The sequence below is a fragment of the Quercus lobata genome, chromosome 6, assembly GCF_001633185.2.
Source record: "Quercus lobata isolate SW786 chromosome 6, ValleyOak3.0 Primary Assembly, whole genome shotgun sequence".
Classification (NCBI taxonomy): Eukaryota; Viridiplantae; Streptophyta; class Magnoliopsida; order Fagales; family Fagaceae; genus Quercus; species Quercus lobata.
Window position 1 is genome coordinate 21,682,167 of NC_044909.1, and position 22,802 is coordinate 21,704,968.

The window sequence follows — 22,802 nt, forward strand, 5'->3', positions numbered from 1 at the left end:
AACCAATTGGAGCTCCCTGTGCAGCAAAGGATAAGTTCTTTGAAGACCCAAATTGATTCTAGTTACAATTCTGTAAATAAGGATTTTATAGTTCTGGGAGGATAGTTGACTAGAAATAACACTTTAAGAGAAAGTATTAACTGGTAACTTCCCTAAAAGCATTCATGGTACAGCCTGGACAGGTGTGTAAAAGAGAGAGGGCTTTATGTCATCAATGGGAACCAAATTAGTCTATTTCCATTTCATGCATCTCCAAATGGCCCATCGTATGTGAATTCTAATTGGTTGTGCAAAAAAAGTTCCACATGTTACATAAACTACAAGTAAGCTTCATCATATTTTATGCATCGTAGTTGCAGAGAGGCTCAGCTATACATCATTTTGCACATCCACACGTGCATTGGCACATTCAGTGCTTATGAGTTGAATAGATTTTAGACCACAGCAAGAGAGTAATTGTTGGGACAAACTCCAGTAGTTAACAAGTAGGAGATACGTATATAGGTTCTTAAATTATAGAAGTCAAGATAAAACAAGACAAAACTCTAATTCAATTTTTTTTTTGATAAGTAAAAACTCTAATTCAATTTAACAAGTGAGAATCCAAAATTATATAACCTACACAAAACTTCTTTCTCCTTTTCTTTCACTCAGGACAGAAGGAAGTTCAAACAAAGATCAGTACTCAACCTGATTAATCATAACAGAATCTAAGCCTTCCCATTGTTGAACATCTTACTTCCATCATCAATACCTTGGAGCTGCACCAGAAAAATCATAAAGTCTCAGAAACTACTACCCCAAAAAATGGGAAAGCCAGCCACATAAATATGTAAAAGGAAAAAATGCCTATAATTTTTACATATAATTCATAGTGATCCAAACTACATAGTGCACATTTAACTTTGAAAAAAGGGACCAAGTAAAACTGTGTCAGTCAAAGACTCAAAATAGCAAAAGATAATTTCAAACTCTCAAACTATTTACAGCAGTAAGTTAATAATTAGTCATTAGCCTACCTCCACCGACTGTTGCTTCAGGCAACCGTTCAATTGAGTACTTGTGCCGAGTAATATACATAATTGGTACACCAGGAACCTGCCAGTAAATAAGCAACCTTATTTATCAGAACCCAGTTTCATGTAATATTGGACTCCAGTTTTGTGATACAGTGTCAAGCCATTATTAATAGATCATACCTTTCGGATCCTTCGCTTCAAATCTCGATCACATGTAGCAACAATGTAGCATTTATGCTGTTTCCAACAAAATAGTTCACAAATGTTACCGGAAGGAAAAAGAGCTAAACGCAACAATAAACTAAATTTACAATTGCATTCATCCGGAAAGAGCCCAAAAATTACAAACATAATAAACAATACCAGAGCAACATGACTGCGGAAAAGAAAATTTCCATCTGTTCAAAACAACCCAAATATTCTGACAAAGAACTTTAATCTAAACATAGTCTCAGTGACTGAGAACAATGCATAAAGTGAAGACCATAATGGAAATAAGGCCTTATTCTGGACTAATAATTGGTTTTTTTTTTTTTTTTTTTTTTTTTTTTTTTTTGAGATAATATAGATAGAAGACATAGGGGATGGGGAAGGAGGGAGTGGGAAGACAAGACTTACAACACTAGCACTTAAAAAAGGGCCTAACCTTTGTAAGTACTAGCCAAAATTTCCATATGTTCAAAACAACCCAAAATTTCCATCTGTAAACCTCGTCTATTGTGACAAATAAAAATTTCAAACGCAGTATGTGGTCTCCAAATTAAATGGACCAAGTCACCTGAGGAATGATTTAAGCACAACTCTGATGAATCCTCCTTCGTTAATCCTATGCTAACAGAAGGAAAGGGTTTAGCCAGAGGTACTCAGGGGAGGAGTGTTATAAGTTACTCTAGAGCTGTTATTGGCACTATTTTAATGGCAGAGATATGCATATGGGTACTACAGCCACAGAAGGTGAGGATACAGTGACATTAGTGGGCAAATTACAAATCCAACAATAGGCTGCTATGTGCTGTCATGGATGACTGCAGGTGTTTAATAAAGCTTTTTGAGCAAAGAGAGGTGAAGCATGCATATCATTAAGTCAACAAATGTGATGTGCCCTTGCCAAATGTGGATGCACCAAGTTTAAGAGCTTTTTCATTCATCACATTCCAACTAATGTTATTGTTTCGTTATTTGCTAATTCACTGTTTGATAAATATTGTTGAAATGAAGCTGCTATTACTATAAGACTGAAAGCACTTGTATCAGTCAGTCCATAAACATTATAGCAATTTGATATCCAAAAAACAAGGACATTGACATGGCTTGGGTATTTTGATGCATAATTTTAATGGTGTGTCATTCTTAGTTGTAAAATTAATTGAAACACCCCCATGCTGATCTATTAACAAATCCAGTGAACATTTGAGAACGAACATGGGTGCTGACCAGTGTTGGTAAAAGTGAGGGGCGCACTTAAGCGCAAAGGCCTCTTGGAGCCTAGGTGCAAAGCGCAAGCACGCGCCTGATTGAAGTGAAGTGCACATTTTTAAAAAATAATTTAAAAAATTATTATTAATGAGAAATGCAACAATCAAATGATCAAATTATCATATAAATTGAAATAAATTTTTTTATATAATTCATATAACATTTAGATATACCCTACTTTTGCAATATTAACACAAAAATTGCAAGTCAAGTCATTTTATTTTTTTGGATAAGCTAGATATCAGTACTTCCATGTAATATCCTTTCTTAAATCTCCTATATCTATAATGCCCTATGACTAATTAGTAATATTAGTTAATAGTTTAATCACTTAATGAATATAACTCTAGAAGAATTAGTTTGCTATGTTCAAAATCAACCACTAAAGTAACTAAACAATTACCACATATATTATATCATACGTTTTTTTTTTTTTTTTTTTTTTTTTTTTTTTTTTTTCATGAATGAGCTAAGAATATGAGGACATTGCAACATGGTAATTGGTACCAAGGAGCTAGGTGGGTTACTGTTTCAAGGAGAAAAAATAAAAATAGAGAAGATATGGGAGGTTGTGGGTTGGGTTTTAGGACAAGTTATACTCAAAATATTTTTTTTTGATAAGTAATTTACACTAAAAATACACAAAATCAATGGTTTATATCAATAATGTCAAGATCCTATAGCTTTAATTCAGTTTTGTTTTTTTTTTTTTTTTGAAAAATATAAAAAAACTCCAAAAAGCGCAAAAAAGCGCGCCTAAAGCGTGCTTCTTTGAATGAGCTTAGCTTTTGAGGCAAAAAGCGCTGGAGCCTTGGGGCTTCGAGCTTCGAGCTTAAGCGCGCTTTTAATAATACTGGTCCTGACAACCTATTACATTTATTCAACATCATTATTGTAAGTTTCTCTAGTATTCATTCTAATAACATATTCTTTGGGGTAAAAAAAAAAAAAAGGAGCACCTTCAATTTCAAATCACAGTTCTTTTATGTCTGTCAAATCCTTGGGTCAATCACCCCAACCTATGACGACTCATGCGCCCTAAAGAGCTTAGACAAGATATTATTTTTACAAATATTATTTTCTGCAATCCCTGCAAATTAAGGTATTTTGATAATTTAGACGAGTCTAAAATTTTCAAGGAGATCATAAGTATCTTAGGTTTTATTTATTAATACGTGTTGTATTGCACTCAAAAGTCAAAACAGGAAGTTGATAAAAAAAAATGCTGTGTTTTGAGTATTGAGGCATGTAGGCCAAGTTGTTCTTTTCTTCCTTTTCTCTTCTCTTTTTACTTCTACACTTTCTTGCAGTACTGTTTATGGTACTGTTCACCCATACTGTTCATATCCACTGTTCGCGGCCATTTCTTTACAGATTTAATTTCTGTTCTTCTTACCTCTTTTTAACCCTATCAAATCTTTTCTCTCCCCTACAAAACCCTATTCAAAGTTATAAACCCTAGATCCAGAAATCCACTTAAACCTTAACCCACCACAAGCCCAAGTAAACATCCCCAGTTTGTCCTACATTGGATTAGATGACAACTCTAATTCCTTCAGAAATGGTAGGATCATTGCCGTAAGAAGGTTATATCCATATCATCTTGACTTGTAAAATCTAATCTCCTTAAGGGTCATAGTGCCATTCTAGTACGAGGAGGTAAGTTCCTAAAATTTCCTCAAATAGGAATTATCCCAAACCCTTTCAAGAAGCAGTTAACTGTATAACCTTACATCTTATCATATGGACCTCACATATATTTTGGAGCATTTAAATAATTGTTGGAGAAAGCTTAAGTTTGTCAGACATTTTAAAAATGGGAAAATTGATACTATTACTAAATATGGGTGATACACACAAGAAATTTCACATCAAATTAATTCAAATCATACCTCTGTAACTCTGTCAACAATACAGTCATCAGCATAGGTCCCTTTATGAGTGCAAATTAGTCTTTCAAAACGAGGATCCTTAGCAATCCTGTACCGAAATAAGTATAAAGGAAAGTACTCATTAGCTGATGATCATCACTGGTTGTATCTTCAATTGTTTACTTATTCCCAAAAAATAAAAATCCTAGGTTATCAGTATACAATGAGATTCTCAATATCAAAATCTAATAGAAAAAGAGCGGAACAACGCTAGTTTATGACCCATTGATGCATGAGAATGGCCACAGAAAACATGCAAGGTTCAGAATTTTATTGCATAACCAATATAATTAATAAATTACTTTTTACTCTTTTTCCTTTTGATTGAATAGATTTCATTCATCCAAAAGGGGAAAACTGAAATCAACTTGAATGAGAACCATTCCATAAAGCAATAACATTTTTTTCTTAAATAGCACATCATAACACCATAAGAATTCTCATTTCTCACTCAGATTATAAATATGGATATCTAATATTTAGTTATTAAAAAAAATATATTGATAGCTAATACTATTGGATATGGAATTAAACGAACAAAATAGTACACAGAGTATATTGAATAAGATCCACAACTAATCCTATTCCCACATACACATTAACACATGCATCCAACAAATCTTGATCCTCTTCATACTAAAATAGATAAAGAAATGTGAATGACAATCATAATTTTTTTTTGGGCTAAGTTGACGAAAAGCATAAAACTTTATTGGGAAATATTGCAGAGTGAGTAAAAAGCATGGGAAGATACCTCAAAGCAACTCGATATTTCTGACCTAGCTTCTCAAGCTCTGCCATCACACATTGCGTGATACAAGGAGTGCCTTCAATCCACAAGGTAGGCGGATTCAATAAAATCATAATTAAAAAAAAAAAAAAGATCCTCATTTTATTCCTTAAGCATTCTCATGGACATCCACACAACCAAGCATAATATTTTGATAAATATCATTAAGCAACCAACACATATTTAAGTGTTTGCCAATGATACACGGCACTCAATGCTTGTAATAAAACCACATTAACAACTATGTTAAACTTAGGATACCTCATCAACACGGCACAACAATTCTTGCAGCAAATTAATAGTCACATTAAATTGAAGAAACCAGTGATTCTTAACTCACATTTTGCATATAGGCAGTCCATCATTCCCTTCTCCAAGTCCAGCTACACAACAATGAAAGAAATTGCATAAGTTAGGATTGTAATGCAAAGTTATTGAGTCAAAATACAATCAAGTTATTATTTTTATCCATGTTTCCAGAACATATCCTTCAATGCATTAATGGGAAGAGAACAAGCTCTAGAATTGAATAAGGATTTCTATCTCATTCTTAGATTTTTTTTCCTTTTCAATTGGTAATTACACACATTCAGTGAGTAAAGAACAATAAAAATTTCTCTCAAATGATGCATTTTTATGAACCAAACCCATTTAAAATAAAATGGAATAAAACTACTAATCACTCACTTTATTCTGGATAGAGAAATTGATGAAGTTAGTATCTACCAAAACCCGATATGGTGGTCCCAACGAGGTGTTGTAATTGAAGAAAAGTGCAGATGAAACCTTCGGCCTATATCACACAAAATTAAACACATTAGGACACAATATAAACCCTTACAAATTCCAAAGCTCCTATACCCAAAATTTAACACCAAAAATCTATATATACACACACACACAGAATTTTATAAATACTTACTAAATTCAAAGGAAAACAAGATAAATAACAATGATAAACAACACAATAAGGCTTACACATTTCTTGGGAGCTTCTTTTCGTTGTTATCATTCTTTTTTGGGTCCAAAACCTGTTGTTTGTAACTGAATCCAGTACATAAAAGCAAAAATTACTACTGATTAGAGAATAATATAAAAAAACTTAAGTGAAAAAAAGAAAAGAAAAAAAAGAGACTAACTTTTTAATGGATTTTTTGGTGACCATTTTTTTCATGGCAGCAAATTTGGGACCTTTCTTCGCTTTCCCCATCTCTTAGGATGAACAGCAGAACAAACTAAGATGAAGTTATTCCTAGTCCGAACAACAGAGAGAGAGTGAGTCCCAGAAACCTGTCTGTAGGCCTGTTCAGATTCTGCCCGCAGCCGACAAAACCGGCCTGCACCGATCCGAACCGCACCCTACAGTGCTCCACCGGAGGTGTATGGCACGGTGGTCGCAGGCGATTTTCAAATACCGACGACGGCCAGTGCGGCGAGCGGTTGTGGATTTTGCATTCTGATGAGCAACCGAACCGACCGCCTCATATATATATATATAAATAATATTTAACATATACATAAATGATTTATAATCAAGTTTCGGTTTTAAGAAATTTCCAGAGAGAGAGAGAGTACCTGTGCAATGTGATTGAGAGGGGAGGCGTGAAAACTGAAAACAGAAACTCTGAAAGGGAGAGTGAGAGAGGCGTGACAGGTTAAGGAAGGAAGAAGAAGAGGATAAAAGTGGGTTAAGTCAAGTGATTATAAAACGACGTAGTTTCATTAAATTTTTATTTATTTATTTATTAAAATCTAATGCAAAACGACGTGGTTTTGGACATAATACTAATTTTAATTTCAACTTCAAAACAACGTCGTTTTAGCTTGAGTCCAAGTTAAATTTTGAAATTTTTAGTTTAGATCCATTGATTCTCTTTTTGCCCTTTTCCTCTCTCTCTCTCTCTCTCTCTCTCTCTCCTTACCTTTGCTGCCACCATTTTTTGTAGCTCGTCGCCACTGCCATCTGCAGCTCCCTGCCACCACTGTCGACTACAACTTGATTCCACTGTTTTCCAAGTTTTCCTCTCTCCTCTCTACTCTCTATCATAGTTGTTATCTAGAAATTTCTAGAGAATGTTTTGAAACTCAATTGTCAATACCTGGTTACTATGCTTTCTACAAGTATGTGGAATTATATAATGCTTAAGACCTAGGCTACTTATCTTCTCCTTGCTATGGTTTCTAGAAAGATTGTAAATTTGTTTGAAAATTTTGTGTGGGCATTAGAGAAATATTTTGAACATGCTTGTTTGTTAATATTTGAGTTTTTTGAAATTTCTATGTGGGTTGTGTGACGATTCTGATGTGATTTTTTTTTCTGCACCGAACTAACCACATTGCACCGCTATGGTGAACCGAATCTAGTGTAGACTAGTTACTACCATCCACATGTGAGGTGTGGTGAGGAAACCGCACCTTATAGGCGTGTTGCAAAAATTACCCTCATAATCGCCGCACCGCATCGTGTTATAATAATTTGACTCTACGGTTCAATTTGTTAGGGTTTAATCTGTAATATTTAAAAGTTGAGGGTTTAATTTGTTACCATGATAAAACCCCTAAGGTGAGGTTTAGGCTAGCTATCACCGCCTCTCTCGCCTTTTTCATCCTTTTTCGCTAATCTTTCTCTCTCTCTCTCTTCCCAAGTGTTTACGTTAAAATAGGTTTTGATTTCATTATAGTTGGACAAAAATTCTAAATTAAATAAAACCAAACAGGATTATAGGACTCACTAGGAATAACTTCATCTTATTTTGTTCTGCTCTTCATCCTAATGGCCTATTTGGATGTTTAAAAAAGGAGGGGGAGTAGAGTAGAGAAAGGGAGAGTAATTCAATTATTTTGTTTGAAAGTTTTTTAAGAAAGGAGAGGGAGGGGTTTGGAGGGGTTTCAACTACCTCTGACCCCTCATTTTTAATTCCCCCAAATTGGAGAGATTTGGAGGGAAACTAGAGTAGATAAATTATTGACCAAATGAATTCCCCAATTTACCCTTTTTAAATTAATAAAATTACAAACTGATTATATAAATAATTTTTGTTTGTTTCCTGAGAAAATTTAAGGTGAATGAAAAAAAAAAATTGAATCTCACTATTTAGACATTGCCGAGTCATGGGTTGTTGACGACGATGTCACCAGATTACAGTCCAAGGCGAGCCATGATCGAGCTCAGGCACTTAAGCTCGATCGGGCCTCGAGCCACTTCGTCTTCGATGAAGAGCGACAGTGACTTTTCCCCTCTGGTTTTGAAGAACTATCCCGACGACGACGAGGATCACGATCGACATTCCTGCAAAGATCATGATCATCCATTTTCATGGTATAATTTCCATTCCTGGTGCCCTTTCTTTGACGACGATTCTAGGGTTTCTCCCTACAACTTCGAGATCTCACTTTGCTTGCTCTTGGTTCTCCTCTTCGCTGGCCTGATTTCTGCTTTCTCGATCGTCAACCATTGGGTTAGTCCTCTTGTTTCATGTCATTTCTGATTGTGTGCATTTTGGGGGATTTGTTTTATGTTCCCCCCCCCCCCCTACTTGTGCCTGTGTTTGGTTGCTCAGAAAATGTGGAAAAGAAATGAGAATTTGGATTTTGGTTGGAGTTTGAAAAAACCTACTAAATTAGGCACTGTTTAGTTTTTATTAATATTGTTATGAACACCTTGTTTTCAAACATTCAAAGAACAGCTGGATTTTGATTGATAATGATTTGATTTTAGGAGATTAGGAAGCTAATTTGTATCAAGCTTTGTATTTTTTTTGTATTTTTTTCAATTAGCAATTTTTTTTTTTGGTATGATCTATAATAATAGAATTTTTAGATATGCATTTGTATGTATGAACTACACTAGTTGTTGAAAATCGTGATTTTGTGTTTATATTCTAAGATTTGGATAAATGATAATCAGGTTCAAGACTTTACAAAACTGATAAATTAATCATAGACTAATGTTACAAGTCCATTTTCAAATAGGGGTAAATTTGTCTATTTAAATCATTTCCTCTCCTTTCCATCCTAATTTTTAAAACATCCAAACAAGAGGAAGGGCTAATTACTCCCTTCCCCCTTACTAATTTTAAAAACATCCAAACAAGGTAGATAATAACCATTCCTCTCTGCTCTCCTCCCCACTACTCTCCTTCCCTCTACTCTCCTCCCTTTCTAAACTTCCAAACAAGCCATAAGAGATAGGTCCCAAATTTGCTGCCATGAAAAAATTGGTCACCAGAAAATCCATTAAAAAAGTCAGTCTCTTTTTTTCTACACTTAAGTTTTTTATATTATTCTCTAATTAGTACTAATTTTTGCTTTTATGTACTAGATTTAGTTAACACATATATAAGTGTTTGCCAATGATACATGTCACTCAATGCTTGTTATAAAACCAGTGTTGTTGATACCGTACCGTACCAGCCGGTACGGCCGGAATATACCGTACCGGCCGGTGATTCGGTACAGTTAACCCCTACGTTTCGTACCGGTAAAAATACCGGCCGTATCGGCCAATACCGGGCAATACTGGCCGGTACAGAATTTTTTTTTTTTTCTTTTAAGTTTTGTAATTTTTGAATTTTTGTTAGGAAAGAATGGTAACTTATTTGCATTAACTTATTAGTATTATTTGTTTTTTTAGTATGCAATGGTAACTTTTAAGCTTTCTATTTTATTTTTTTTCCCTTTTAATTGATACTAAGTTTTAAAACCATGAATAATTAGTTTTGAATTGAGGAAATGTTTTATGGTAAACTTTTATATTTATTATAATATATATATATATATATATATACAAACACATACATACATACATACATATATATATATATATATTTATAAATATAAAAAATAGCGGTAAACCTGAAACGGTATACCGGTATTGACCGGTATCCGAAATATATCGTACCAGTAGTCAAACCGGTACAGCCTCCGGTACGGTATTGACATCCTTGTATAAAACCACATTAACAACTATGTTGAACTTAGGATACCTCATTAACACAACACAAAAATTCTAGCAGCAAATTAATAGTCACATTAAATTGAAGAAACTAGTGATTCCAAACTCACATTTTGCATATAGGCAGTCCATCATTCCCTTCTCCAAGTCCAGCTGCACAACAATGAAAGAAATTGCATAAGTTAGGATTGTAATGCAAAGTTACTGAGTCAAAATACAATCAAGTTATTATTTCTATCCATGCTTCCAGAACATATCCTTCAATGCATTAATGGGAAGAGAACAAGCTCTAGAATTGAATAAGGATTTCTATCTCATTCTTAGATTTTTTTTTTCTTTTCAATTGGTAATTACACACATTCAGTGAGTCACAAACAATAAAAATTTATCTCAAACTAGCCTCTAAGCACGCGCTCATGTGCGTGCTCAGAGGCTCTTTTATTTTTTTTTTTGGTAAAAATTAATAATTTACACGTATTATAATTTAGATATATATATATATATATATATTTTTTTTTTCAACTAAATAAAAATGATAAACTTTAGAGATAAGCAGTAACTGTAATTTCATTTTTGAACTTGAATGGAAAAAATTCCTAAATTTTAGGAGGTCTCTTTTTGAATTCAGAATGAAATTTGTTATTTGACATTTATAACCCTATTTCTAAATAAAGTTACCTTTCATTAATAAGGGTATTTTTAAACCACATAAAAGTCTAGTTGAAAGAAAGGAATCCTCTTGTATATAGTATAGATAGATAATGCATTTTTATGAACCAAAACCATTTAAAATAAAATGGAATAAAACCCACTAATCACTCACTTTATTCTGGATAGAGAAATTGATGAAGTTGGTATATACCAAAACTCGATATGGCGGTCCCAACGAGGTGTTGTAATTGAAGAAAAGTGCCGACAAAACCTTCGGCCTATATCATACAAAATTAAACACATTACAACACAATATAAACCCTTACAAATTCCAAAGCTCCTATACCCAAAATTTAACACCAAAAATCTCTCTCTCTCTCTCTCTCTATATATATACACACACACACACACACACACACACACATAGAGAGACTTTTATAAATACTTACAAAATTCAAAGGAAAACTAGATAAATAACAACGATAAACAACACAATAAGGCTTACACATTTCTTGGGAGCTTCTTTTCATTGTTATCATTCTTTTTTGGGTCCAAAACTTGTTGTTTGTAACTAAATCCAATACATAAAAGAAAAAATTACTATTGATTAAAGAGAATAATATAAAAAAACTTAAGTGAAAAAAAAGAGGCTTACTTTTTAATGGATTTTTTGGTGACCATTTTTTTCATGGTAGCAAATTTGGGACCTTTCCCTATCTCTTAGGATGAACAACAGAACAAACTAAGATGAAGTTGCCTTCTCTTTTTACGCGAGAGTAATGGAATTGATTAAAGAACTTAGCAAAAAATTTGACATCCTCAATTAGTAAACCATCTGAGGAGAGGAAGTTGCTATCCTTAAGCATGGCCTTCACCAAGATTTGTGAGTCAGTTTCTAGGACAGCTCGACGAAAACCCATGTCCGAGGCAAGTTGGAGAGCTGTTAATGCTACCAAAGCTTCAATTTCAAACGGAGTATAGGCTTGAGGTAATTTTTTAGACAGAGAGCACAATACCTCACCGATGTTGTCTTGAATCACCACACGTATACCTGATTTTTCCTGGCTAGCAAATATGGCTCCATCGCAATTATTCTTCACCATATCTTATAGTAGGCAACTCCACCGAGCTCGGGATGATGATGCAGCAGATTGAGGGAGAGGTGGGGCGGGCTACACCATTGCAAACTCAGTAAGGCGTTCTTTGGCTAGTGAAGGTATCAAGTGTGGATTGCTGCAAGGTTTGCGTAGACGAACCTGATTCCGTTGGGTCCATACTAACCATGCTGTGACCGAGAAGAGTTCAATGTGGTGCTGGTTTGATATTAACCATGACAACAACTCCTTGAAGTCTATGAAGTTCTTAGTTCGATGACAATTCCATAGCGAGTCATCCTCCCATACCACATCTAGTTCTACACAAGACCAAAGAGCGTGGAATGCCGATTCAAGTTCCAGCTTACACTATCAAAGTTCTAACGAATCAAATTAGAAAGGATCAAATCAGAAAGGAAGAAACAAAGTGAAGCAAAGAAGAAAGAAACAAGAAGAAGAAGTTTGAGCTCTAAATGACAGTGTCATGCTTAGTTGTTAAGTACTGTAGAATAAACTACAAGTAGCTTAGTAGTTATTTATGTAGTGATGCTTTTCACATGTGCTATAACTAACCTTACATGTGTTGTAACTGATCCTATATAAGTTGGGATATTTGTTTATGCTCTGTTTTTGTATATAGACCCAATTCATGTACAGATTCAATTCAATTTTGTGAAATACAAGTTTCTTCATCTCCAATTTTCTCTCTATCTCTCTGTTTCTTTCCCTCATTTCTCTATGCTTTCTTATTTGTTATCAAAGCTTGAGCCTTTGTCAATGGCGTCAAACATTGAAACTACTTCATCTTCTTCCTCTCAGTGAGAGCTTTCTCCAATGGAAGATCCACAAAGTCCATTCTTGTTGCACTATGGTGAATCTCCTAGTGCAATCCTCGTTGCTCAACCTCTGACTAAGGACAATTACCCTACCTGGGCTAGAGTAATGAGATTGGCATTGGATGCCAAGAGTAAACTTGGTTTTATTGATGGCTCTATCACTGCATCAATGGTAGTCACATCGCTCGAGAAAAAAGCTTGGTCAAAGTGTAATTCAATGATCTCATCATGGATCTTGAATTCAGTTTCACCTCATATCACTACGCGTGTCATTTATAGAGACACAACTTTTAAGGTGTGGAATGCACTCAAGAATCGGTTTTTATAAGCCAATGAACCAAGGATTTCTCAACTTCAGAAGCAGATCTCCACTGTGATGCAAGGAGATTCTACTGTGACAAATTTTTTTACTGATCTTCAAGCTTCTTGGGATCAATTGTTGAATCTCAGACCTTTACCATGTTGTTCATGTGGTAAATGTACTTGTGGTGTAAATAATAAGATTGTACATCTTCATCATCGAGATTCAATCATGAAGTTCCTTAATGGACTAAATGATTCCTTTTCACAAGTCAAAACTCATATCCTCATGATGGAACTTGTACTATCAATTGATAAGGTCTTCTCATTGGTGATTCAGGAAGAAAGGCAAAGATCTTCAGAATTCAATGTTACTCCTTCTATTGAATCTGCTGCACTTGCTGTCAAGAATCAATCTTTCAATCAAGGTTCTTCATCAGGCAGCAATGGCAAGAATTTGAAAGGAAATGTTAGCAAGGGTAGACCTGTGTGCAGTCACTGTGGAAGGATTGGTCATATTATGGAGAAATGTTACAAGCTTGTTGGTTTTCCACCAGATTACAAGCAGAAAGGAAGAATTGCTAAGGCTAATCAAGTGATGGTTGATGATGATCAAGGTTAATATGAATCTGCACATCAGAATAGCTCCTTCCTTTTCACTTCTGAGCAATATCAGCAATTGCCTTTTATGCTGAATTCTCATGCATCCACTTCTGCTAATTCCAATGCTGTAGCTATTCACATAGCCAATTTTGCTCTTTCAGGTAATCTTTGTGCCTTTTTACAAGATTCTATGTGCTTGAATATGGAACATTCAGTTTTTTCTGTCAATCCAGTGAATAAAACAACTTTTGGTAAGAACACTTGGGTTCTTGATAATGGAGCAATATATCACATTGTCCATTCATTTACATTGTTCACTAAAATCACTAGTTCTATTACCTCTTTTGTTCAATTGCCTAATGGTGAGAGAGTTGTCATCATACACATATTCACTATTCAAGTAACAACTAATCTAGTTCTTGAGAATGTGCTAGGTGTTCCTTCTTTCACCTTTTTGATCTCAATAAGTCAGTTAATCAAATGTCTATCATGTTACTGTATTTTCTTGTCCAATTTGTGTTTTATACAAGATCTTTCTTGTTGGAAAACGATTGGAGTGGATAAACTGCATAACAACCTCTAATTGCTGCAATCTTTAGCTTCTTGCAAATCTGTTTCTGCAGTGTCTTCTATTCTAGGGTCTGTTTTTAGTTCCTTTGTTAATAATGTTTTTGATGGACCTGTTACTACCAAGCCATTTCTTTGGCATCTTAGATTAGGACATGTTTCAGATGGCATACTTCATGCTTTACATGATTCTATTCCTGATGTAATCAATGTACATAGCAATAAAGGTTATACTCTTTGCCCCATTGCTAAATAGAAACGTTTACCCTTTCCTTTCTTTAATCATTTGTCTGAAAATACTTTTGATCTTGTTCACTATGATGTTTGGGGACCATTTGCCAAGGTTACACATGATGGCTTTAGGTATTTTTTTACCATTGTAGATGATGCTACTAGATCCACATGGGTATACCTTATGAAATCTAAATCTGAAACTAGACCCTTATTAATTTCATTTTATAAGATGATATCTACATAGTTCAATACTCATGTCGAGGCCATTAGGACTGACAATGCTCAATAGTTTTTCCTTAAAGATTTCTATGCTAAACATGGTATTTTGCATCAGCATTCATGTGTTGCCAATCCACAACAGAATTCAGTTGTGGAGAGGAAACACCAACACATTTTGAACATTACAAGGGCCTTAAGGTTTTGGTCTAATGTGCCTCTTTCTTTTTGGGGTGAATGTGTATTGACAGCTATGTATATCATCAATAGATTGCCCTCTTCAACTCTAAATAACAAAACACCATTTGAGAAGCTTTATAACAAACTTCCATCTTATGATCACTTAAAGGTTTTTTGGTTGCCTTTGTTTTGTTTCCACTTTAACCCATAATAGGTCTAAATTTGATCTTAGATCTATTCCATGTGTTTTTCTAGGGTATCCTTATGGTGTTAAAGGTTACAGAGTGATTAATTTGGCAACCAAGAAGGTTTTTGTCTCTAGAGATGTTCTTTTTCATGAAATTATGTTTCCCTTTATTTCATCCACTTATTCTTCTTCCCCTCACTCCACTATCTTTTTCCCTCATCTTTTTCCCTTTTTAACTACTTCCACTGATCCTTTGTCTATTGCATCTCAACATATTTTTCCTGATTCATCTCACAGTTTTGATTCCCCTCTTCCTTCTGATATTCCTCTGTCATTTCCCACTTCTGATTTACCTGTTTCCAATTCTGATATGCCTATTACCACTTTTGATTTGCCTATTCATGCTCCTAATTCGCCTCTTTCCTTACCTCTTGAATCCTCTTCTCCCTCACTTGATTTACCTCTTCCTTCCATTGTTCCTATTTCTCACTCTACTGATACTTCAGATTTTGCACAACTTCCATCTACTTCTTTTGTTCCACCTTTAAGAAAATCCACCAGAATCTCTAAAACTCCAGCTTATTTGCAAGAATAAATGCAACAATGTTGTTCATGATCAGTTTGATCATTCCAATCATGCCTTCAAGTTTGGATCCTCCACATCTATTTCAGGTACTAAATACCCTTTATCTCATTATCTTGATTCACCTAGCTTGTCTCCTTCTTATGCTCATTTTTGTTCTCTTATTACTAATGTTTTCGAGCCTAAATCTTATAATGAGGCTGTAAAAGACCCTAAATGGCAGGATGCTATGGTTGCTGAGATTGCTGCATTGAAATCTAACTAGACTTGGACTCTTCTTTACTTGCTCATAAAAGGGCTATTGGCTGCAAGTGGGTGTATAGGATCAAGTATAAGGTTGATGGAATAGTGGAGAGGCATAAAGCCAGGCTTATGGCTAAAGTTTTCACTCAACAGGAGGGTTTGGACTTCACAAAAACTTTTTCACCTGTGGCTAAAATGACTTCTGTCAAGACTTTGCTTGCTATATCTGTTGTGAGAAGTCGGCACCTGGTTCAGCTTAATGTAAACAATACATTCCTTCATGGTGACCTTCATGAAGAAGTTTACATATAGGTGCCTCAAGGGTTTCACAGCAAAGGGGAGCATTTGGTGTGTAAACTAAACAACTCTTTGTATGTACTCAAGCAGGCATCAAGACAGTGGTACTCCAAGTTTTCCTCCACTATTTTGAAGTGTGGTTTCAAGCAATCCAAGTCTGATTACTCTTGGATTAAGAGTTTAAGTTGAAAGATCTAGGCAATTTGAAATACTTTCTTGGTATAGAAGTGGCCAAATCAGAATAAGGTATTTCATTATGCCAAAGGAAGTATGCTTTAGAGATCCTTAAAGATGCAGGCATGACAAGATGTAAGCCTAGCGAAGTTCCTATGGAGCAAAATTTAAAGTTGAGTAAGTTTCATGGGGAATTGTTATCTGATCTTGGTGTGTATAGAAGATTGGTGGGCAGATTGTTGTACCTCACTATCACTAGACCGGACATTACATATTTAGTGCACAAACTGAGTCAATTTATGTCAAAACCACGAAAACCTCATCTGGATGCAGCCTATAAAGTGTTGCAATACATAAAAGGGAGTCTTGGTCAAGGTATTCTCTTTTCATTCAAATCAACATACATAGATGTAGACTGGGCATCTTATGTTGACACTTGAAGATCCACTATTGGATATTGTGTTTTCTTAGGTGATTATTTGATTTCATGGAAATCCAAGAAGCAATCCATAGTCTCTAAATCTTCTGCTGAAGTAGAGTATAGAGCAATGACAGTGACTGTTTGTGAAATGACTTGAATATTGGCATTGTTGAAAGATTTAGAGGTTTATCATCCAAAACTTGCAATGTTGTTTTATAACAATTAAGCAGCCATATATATTGGTGAAAATCCTTTTTTTCATGAAACGACAAAGCATATAGAAGTAGATTGCCATTTGGTTAGAGACAGGGTGCAAGATAAATTCATTAGATTGTTTTTCACTCCTACACATTCACAAAGGCTCTCAGTGGTCAACAATTGAAAGCTTTACTTACCAAGATGAGCATTGTGAACATTCACAATTCTGGTTCTCATCTTGAGGGGGAGTATCAAAGTTCTAAAGAATCAAATCAGAAAGGATCAGATCAGGAAGGAAGAAAAGAAGTGAAGCAAAGAAGAAAGTGTAACACCCTGACCCAACTTTATAATTAAATTATGTGTTTGAATGATTAATTATTATTTTGAGCCACTTTCTTTCTATAATTAATAGAAGAGTATTTAATAAACATATTATTTTATAATGCCTTTGAATAAGAATCGTAAAGATTATAAATAATTAGTGGCTATTTGTATTATAAATATATACTAAGTATGTACAAAATTATATTAAGTGTTTTAAGTTATTAGATGCATAGTTGGTGGTGTTTTAATTAAGTATGATGCATAAGATGTTATAGTTGTAATTCCACCCACACATGCAACCAATTGAATTTCAACACATGTAAGGCCAAAGCATCATGCATGTTGACCTCTTAAGCCCCAAAGACCAAGATTTGGCCGGCCATGCAATCACCAAGTTCCATCTCAATTCTTCTTTGACTTTTCAAAACAACTAGAACCTCCAAGAACTCTCTCCCTCTCTCAAACCCACAGGTCCACACATCCAAAGAAACACAAAGCTCCACCTCATTCTTCTTTCTACTCTCTCAAAATATCTAGAACATCCAAGAAGCCCTCTCATACCCATGGGTCCAACACCAAAAAAAAAGAAAACTCTCTCTCAAGATCTCTACCTCTCATACTTTCGGGTCCAACCACTAAGAAAGGGAAATCCTTTTATGCAAGAGTGATTCTATTTTTATTTTCCCTCAAGAACCAAAAGCTTGGTAAGGGTTCTAGTTACTTTCATCTTAGAATCCATGATTTCTTTAAAGAATTTTTAGTAATGGTATTTGTGGTTTGTGAAATTAGAAAATCATAAACTTTTAAGTTTTTTTTTATATATATATATATATATATGCTATTTTAAGAAACTTTGAAACTGTGTTGGTGATTTGTTGAATGTAGATTAGGATTTTTACTAATTAATGATTGTATATAATTAAAGAAGTAAGAAAAAAGTTAGGATGAGTACTTTTGATGTTACTGCTGGGATTTTTGTTGTATTTAATTTTGCTCTAAATGGTTAAATGACTGTATATAAGTATTTTCTAACATTTCTAATGAGTGTATAAAAATCCTCATATGAAAATACCATCGTTTGATAATTGTTTGTAAATTTACAAGAAAATGTTGCAAAGCTGTCACTATGACAGATTCTGTGTTTATGTATGATAAATTATGTATTAAGTTGTATACAGTGAATTAGGATGGTAGGAGTAGTTCTTATGAATTCTAAGATACATATGGTTGTAATGGAAGTGGTCTTATAGAATTTGGATCAATATAAAAATAATGGTTTAATTTCTAATTTGCATGAAATTCTGCCAGGATAGATTTGAGCACGTTGTCTTGTATGATTTTTATTAAATCATGGTTTCATGATTTGACTCCAAAATTGATATGGTACTTAATAGACATCAAGAGGAGTTTCTCTGTAAAATTTCATGAAGATTGGATGTGTTTAGATAGCCCATTTGTATTTTACAAATGAGGCATATGCTGCTGAAATGAGCAGTAAACAGTAAAAGATAACTCTGACTTTGAGGATTTAATTCTAAAGTTAGGGTGAATGGTTTAAGCTATAATTTAATATGTTTATCATTTGATATGTTTGAATCATAGATAAATTTTGTATAACTTGGTTCTAGGTTTAGTACTCTAAAGGTGGGGTGCTAAACCATTTAACTGTTGTTTTTATGAAGCTGTTTTGTTCATGTTGTATGTTGCCTTAAAAGTGTATATGGTTATATGATCATGCTTAAAAGAGTTTATGTTTATGCATGCATTATTGCCTTAATCTCAAACACATTCTGAATTGATTTTAAAGCTGATTGACACAATCTGAACATGAACATTAAAATAATGGTTTCTCTATGATTTGGTATATCATAGTGTTTGATGAATGTATTTTGTGTTTGAGGAACCTCGTTGAGGTAGGATTAGGACTTCCTTGATTTTATGAGATAGACTTTGAGATGAATGTGAAAGTTTATGATAAGAAATAATTGATAGTAAGTAATAAGTTTTGATATTTAGTGTAAGTGTTACCAGTTCCCAAGTCTAAGCACCTTCGACTGTAGGCTTTCGGTTCCTCTGCTTTCAGGTAAGAGATAAGTTATATGAGCATTTGGTAAGTCATGAGGTTATTGTAAAGTATATCATGCATTAAAAGGTTTTTTTATTAGAGATATGACATATAATCATGTTTCAGACAAAGGTATGTTCGTGGGTTCTCAAAATCTTATGTATATGATTTAAGTATATTGATGTTATTACTAATTCCACGAATATGATGTTTAAAGAAAATAATGGAAATGCATTTATTATGAAATGTTATGCAAACTATGAATTTCAGTATGATGTATAAGTATGAAATGTTTTCGTGTTCTGTTCTCTGATGATCTGAACTCTACTAGAAGGGATTTAATTACTGGCTTTCTATGAAAAATGTTATTTGATTGGCCATTAAAAGTGGGACTGGCTCTGTTATACCTGCCCTTATTGGTTATGGCCAACTTGTAAAGGAAGTCAACTAAACCCCATGGTTGAAGATATATATTATGATATGATCCTGAGAATACCTGGCATTGTGGGGAATGCTGGATGCTTAGCACAGTGGTGTTAGAAGCCTCCTAAATAAGTACAGACTTATCAGATATGGACTAACCAATATATTATGAACAACTATATTATGTTATTAATCATGAGAGAATGATTTTGTTTAAATGCATTATGAAAAGTTGAAAGCTCTCATGAAAAGAAGCAGTTTATGATGAAAAGAAAAGTTGTTCTTTAAAGATAAAAGTTTCTGAAGTTTTGTTGTGTTTTAAATATAAAAAATCTAATGAAAAAGTTTTAGTGTTATGTAAAGACAAAGCTTCTGATGAAAGTACAAGTTTACGTTAAAAAGTTAGCAGATATTTGTTCTTTATAAAACGTTAAGTTTTATGACTATGAAAGTTATAATATTTTACAAGAAGAAATTTATAAAGAAAAAGTTACCAATTATCTGATTTAAGTTAAAAAGATTATTTTGTAACAAGAATATATACATATATATATATATATATGTATGTATGTATGTATGAATGTATGTATATGGTTTTAAACAAGCAATATTATATTTGGTGACTTTGTAAGAAATGAAAGAAATTCAATTTGAAAGGTTTTGGTAATATTATCCTGATAAGAAAAAGGAGAACAATTATTTACCTATGAAAATCATATAAGTTATTATTATGAATAGTATAAAATACTATGCATGAAAAGATGTTCTCCTATCTGAATATTTATAGAATGAAATGATTTGATTTACATGCATCTTTATTAAATTCTCATGTATCTTACCTTTACTGAGTTGTGTAGCTCACCCCTTCCACTCTTTCAGTCAACAGGTCTTATTTTGGAGCAGGGAGAGCCTTAGTTGAGATTTGGAAGGAGCTGGTTTTAGTTTTAAATGTATAGATCCCAAATTAGTATTTGATGTTTAGCTTTGTAGTATTGTGCATTTTAGGATCTAATGAAAGTTGTGTACCTTAAAGTATTAAGAAATGTATTATGTGAAATTTAGAATTTGAGTAATTGGTGGATTATGTTATTCTTTGAGTACAGTGTAGATGCTCTGAATGTCAAGTGAAAAGTTATATAATTTAAGTAAAGAAATAAAGATGAAAAGAAAGAGGAAGGCTTTTGTAAAAACTTTTGAAAAAGTTTAGTTGGTTCTTGGTAATACCAGATTTAGGCTTGATATTAACATGCTTGTCATGATCACAAATCCGAGTATCGGGTTTGGGACATGACAGAAAGAAACAACAAGAAGAAGTCTGATCTCTAAATGAAAGTGTCGTGCTTAGTTGTTGAATACTGTAGACTAAACTACAAGTAGCTTAGTAGTTATTTATGTAGTGATGCTTTTCACACGTGCTATAACTAACCTCACACGTGCTGTAACTGATCCCATATAAGTTGGGATATTTGTTTATGCTCTGTTTTTGTATATAGACCCAATTCATGTACAGATTCAATTCAGTTTTGTGAAATACAAGTTTCTTCATCTCCAATTTTCTCTCTAGCTCTCTGTTTCTTTCCCTCATTTCTCTGTGCTTTCTTATATACACTGATCACAAATTGGGTTGTTGATGATGGTTCAACACTCCAAGTTTTGTTTCATTGGCAAAGAGTTACAGCAGGACCTCCATAACATGTTTTTATTTTATTTTATTTTGAAACTTGAAAAGACCAGACTCCTCGCCATAGTGCTCTGTCACGTCCCACTTGGTCTTCATTGATCTCGGCTTCAACCTTAGACTTCAAGAAATGGTATCCTGACTTGTTATTGTAAGTTCCATCTTGAGTGAAAGGCCAAAACCAACCATCCTCTACTTCCTGTTGTGACAGTGGGATTGTTTTGATCAGACCAGCCTCCTTAGTGGTGAAGATTCCATTGATCACAACATGGTTCCATTATCTCATTGTTTCGTCTATAAGAATTTCAACTTTAGCATCAGCCGCAGAATCAATGATAGGAGATAATACCTGTGGTGCATTGCTCCTTAGTAGCTAGAAGTTATTCCATATGCTAACTGATTTTTCGTTTCCTATCCTCCATCTGAAACCCCAAAGCAAAACATCCCTACCATGTAGTATGCTTGTCCATATGGGAGCCTGCATTGGATTTTTTGCCTCTATGATAGAGCAGTTTGGGAAGAAACGTGACTTGAAGACCTTATAAAACAATGAATCTAAATTATGAAGGAGCCTCTACGCTTGTTTGGCCAATAGCGAATAATTGAACATAGCAATGTCTTTGAATCCCATGTCACCTTCCAATATAGATTTTGTCAATTCCTCACATCTCAACCAATGGATCTTTCTTTTATCTCGCCTTTGTCCCCACCAAATTTTTTATCAATATTTCAATTTCATGGCAAAGCCCCAATAGAATTTTAAAGCATCCCATTGCAAATGATGGAATAGCTTGGATGACTGCTTTGATCAAAACCTCCTGGCCTACTTGAGATAACAATTACCCTTCCTAACCTTGTAGCTTTCTCCACGCTTTTTCCTTTATAAAGTTGAAACTTTCCTTCTCCCTTCTACCCACCAAGGATGGCAAGCCAAGGTATTTCTTGTAGTGTACAATCTCTTGTAGACCCAAAGTAGCCCTTATCTCTTGCTTGATTCTTTCCGGGGGGGATTTGCTAAAGAAGATGGCTATTTTATTTTTATTCACCTTTTGGCTTGAGCCCTTCTCATAAATCTCCAAAATATCAATAATTTTCTTGCATTCATCATTAGTAGCCCTGCAAAACAATAGGCTGTCATCTGCAAACAATAAGTGGGTTAATGTAGGACCTCTTTGACAAAGGGAGAAACCCTTAATGTCCCCTACTCTTGTGGCATGTTGTATAAGCCCATGTAGACCTTCAGTGCATAGTAGGAAGAGCAGTGGAGATAATGGGTCTCCCTGGCGGATACCTTTTATGGGATGTATCAACCCTTGATGTTTCCCATTGATCAGGATAGAATAAGTCACTGTTTTAAC

The 22,802-nt window shown here is 34.2% G+C and overlaps 1 protein-coding gene across 3 annotated transcripts; it reads right to left on the reverse strand.

Moving 5' to 3' along the window:
- Positions 1 to 370: 370 nt before the first annotated feature.
- LOC115950779 (rRNA-processing protein FCF1 homolog) lies at positions 371 to 6,894 on the reverse strand. Of its 3 annotated transcripts, none has more exons than XM_031068020.1 (10): positions 6,792 to 6,891; positions 6,356 to 6,672; positions 6,195 to 6,260; positions 5,904 to 6,009; positions 5,557 to 5,599; positions 5,181 to 5,253; positions 4,388 to 4,475; positions 1,200 to 1,256; positions 1,020 to 1,098; positions 371 to 761 (listed from the first exon to the last, which is right to left on the reverse strand). In XM_031068020.1, the coding sequence occupies exons 2-10, from the start codon at positions 6,424 to 6,426 to the stop codon at positions 748 to 750; spliced, it is 597 nt and encodes a 198-aa protein (XP_030923880.1). In that variant the 5' UTR covers positions 6,427 to 6,672; positions 6,792 to 6,891; the 3' UTR covers positions 371 to 747. The 3 variants fall into 3 exon arrangements, with proteins under 3 accessions (XP_030923880.1, XP_030923882.1, XP_030923881.1); XM_031068022.1 differs by having other exon boundaries at positions 655 to 761; positions 6,356 to 6,468; positions 6,792 to 6,894; XM_031068021.1 differs by having other exon boundaries at positions 655 to 761; positions 6,356 to 6,696; positions 6,792 to 6,864.
- Positions 6,895 to 22,802: the final 15,908 nt, after the last annotated feature.

Bases quoted from the DNA above. Each gene is read 5' to 3' on its own strand.
- LOC115950779 (XM_031068020.1), bottom strand. From the start codon at position 6,426: ATGGGGAAAGCGAAGAAAGGTCCCAAATTTGCTGCCATGAAAAAAATG. The intron at 5,600-5,903 runs GTGAGTGATTAG...ATTGTTGTGTAG, and splicing joins ATTTCTCTATCCAGAATAAA to CTGGACTTGGAGAAGGGAAT. The intron at 1,257-4,387 runs GTATGATTTGAA...TGTTGGAAACAG, and splicing joins TTGTTGACAGAGTTACAGAG to CATAAATGCTACATTGTTGC.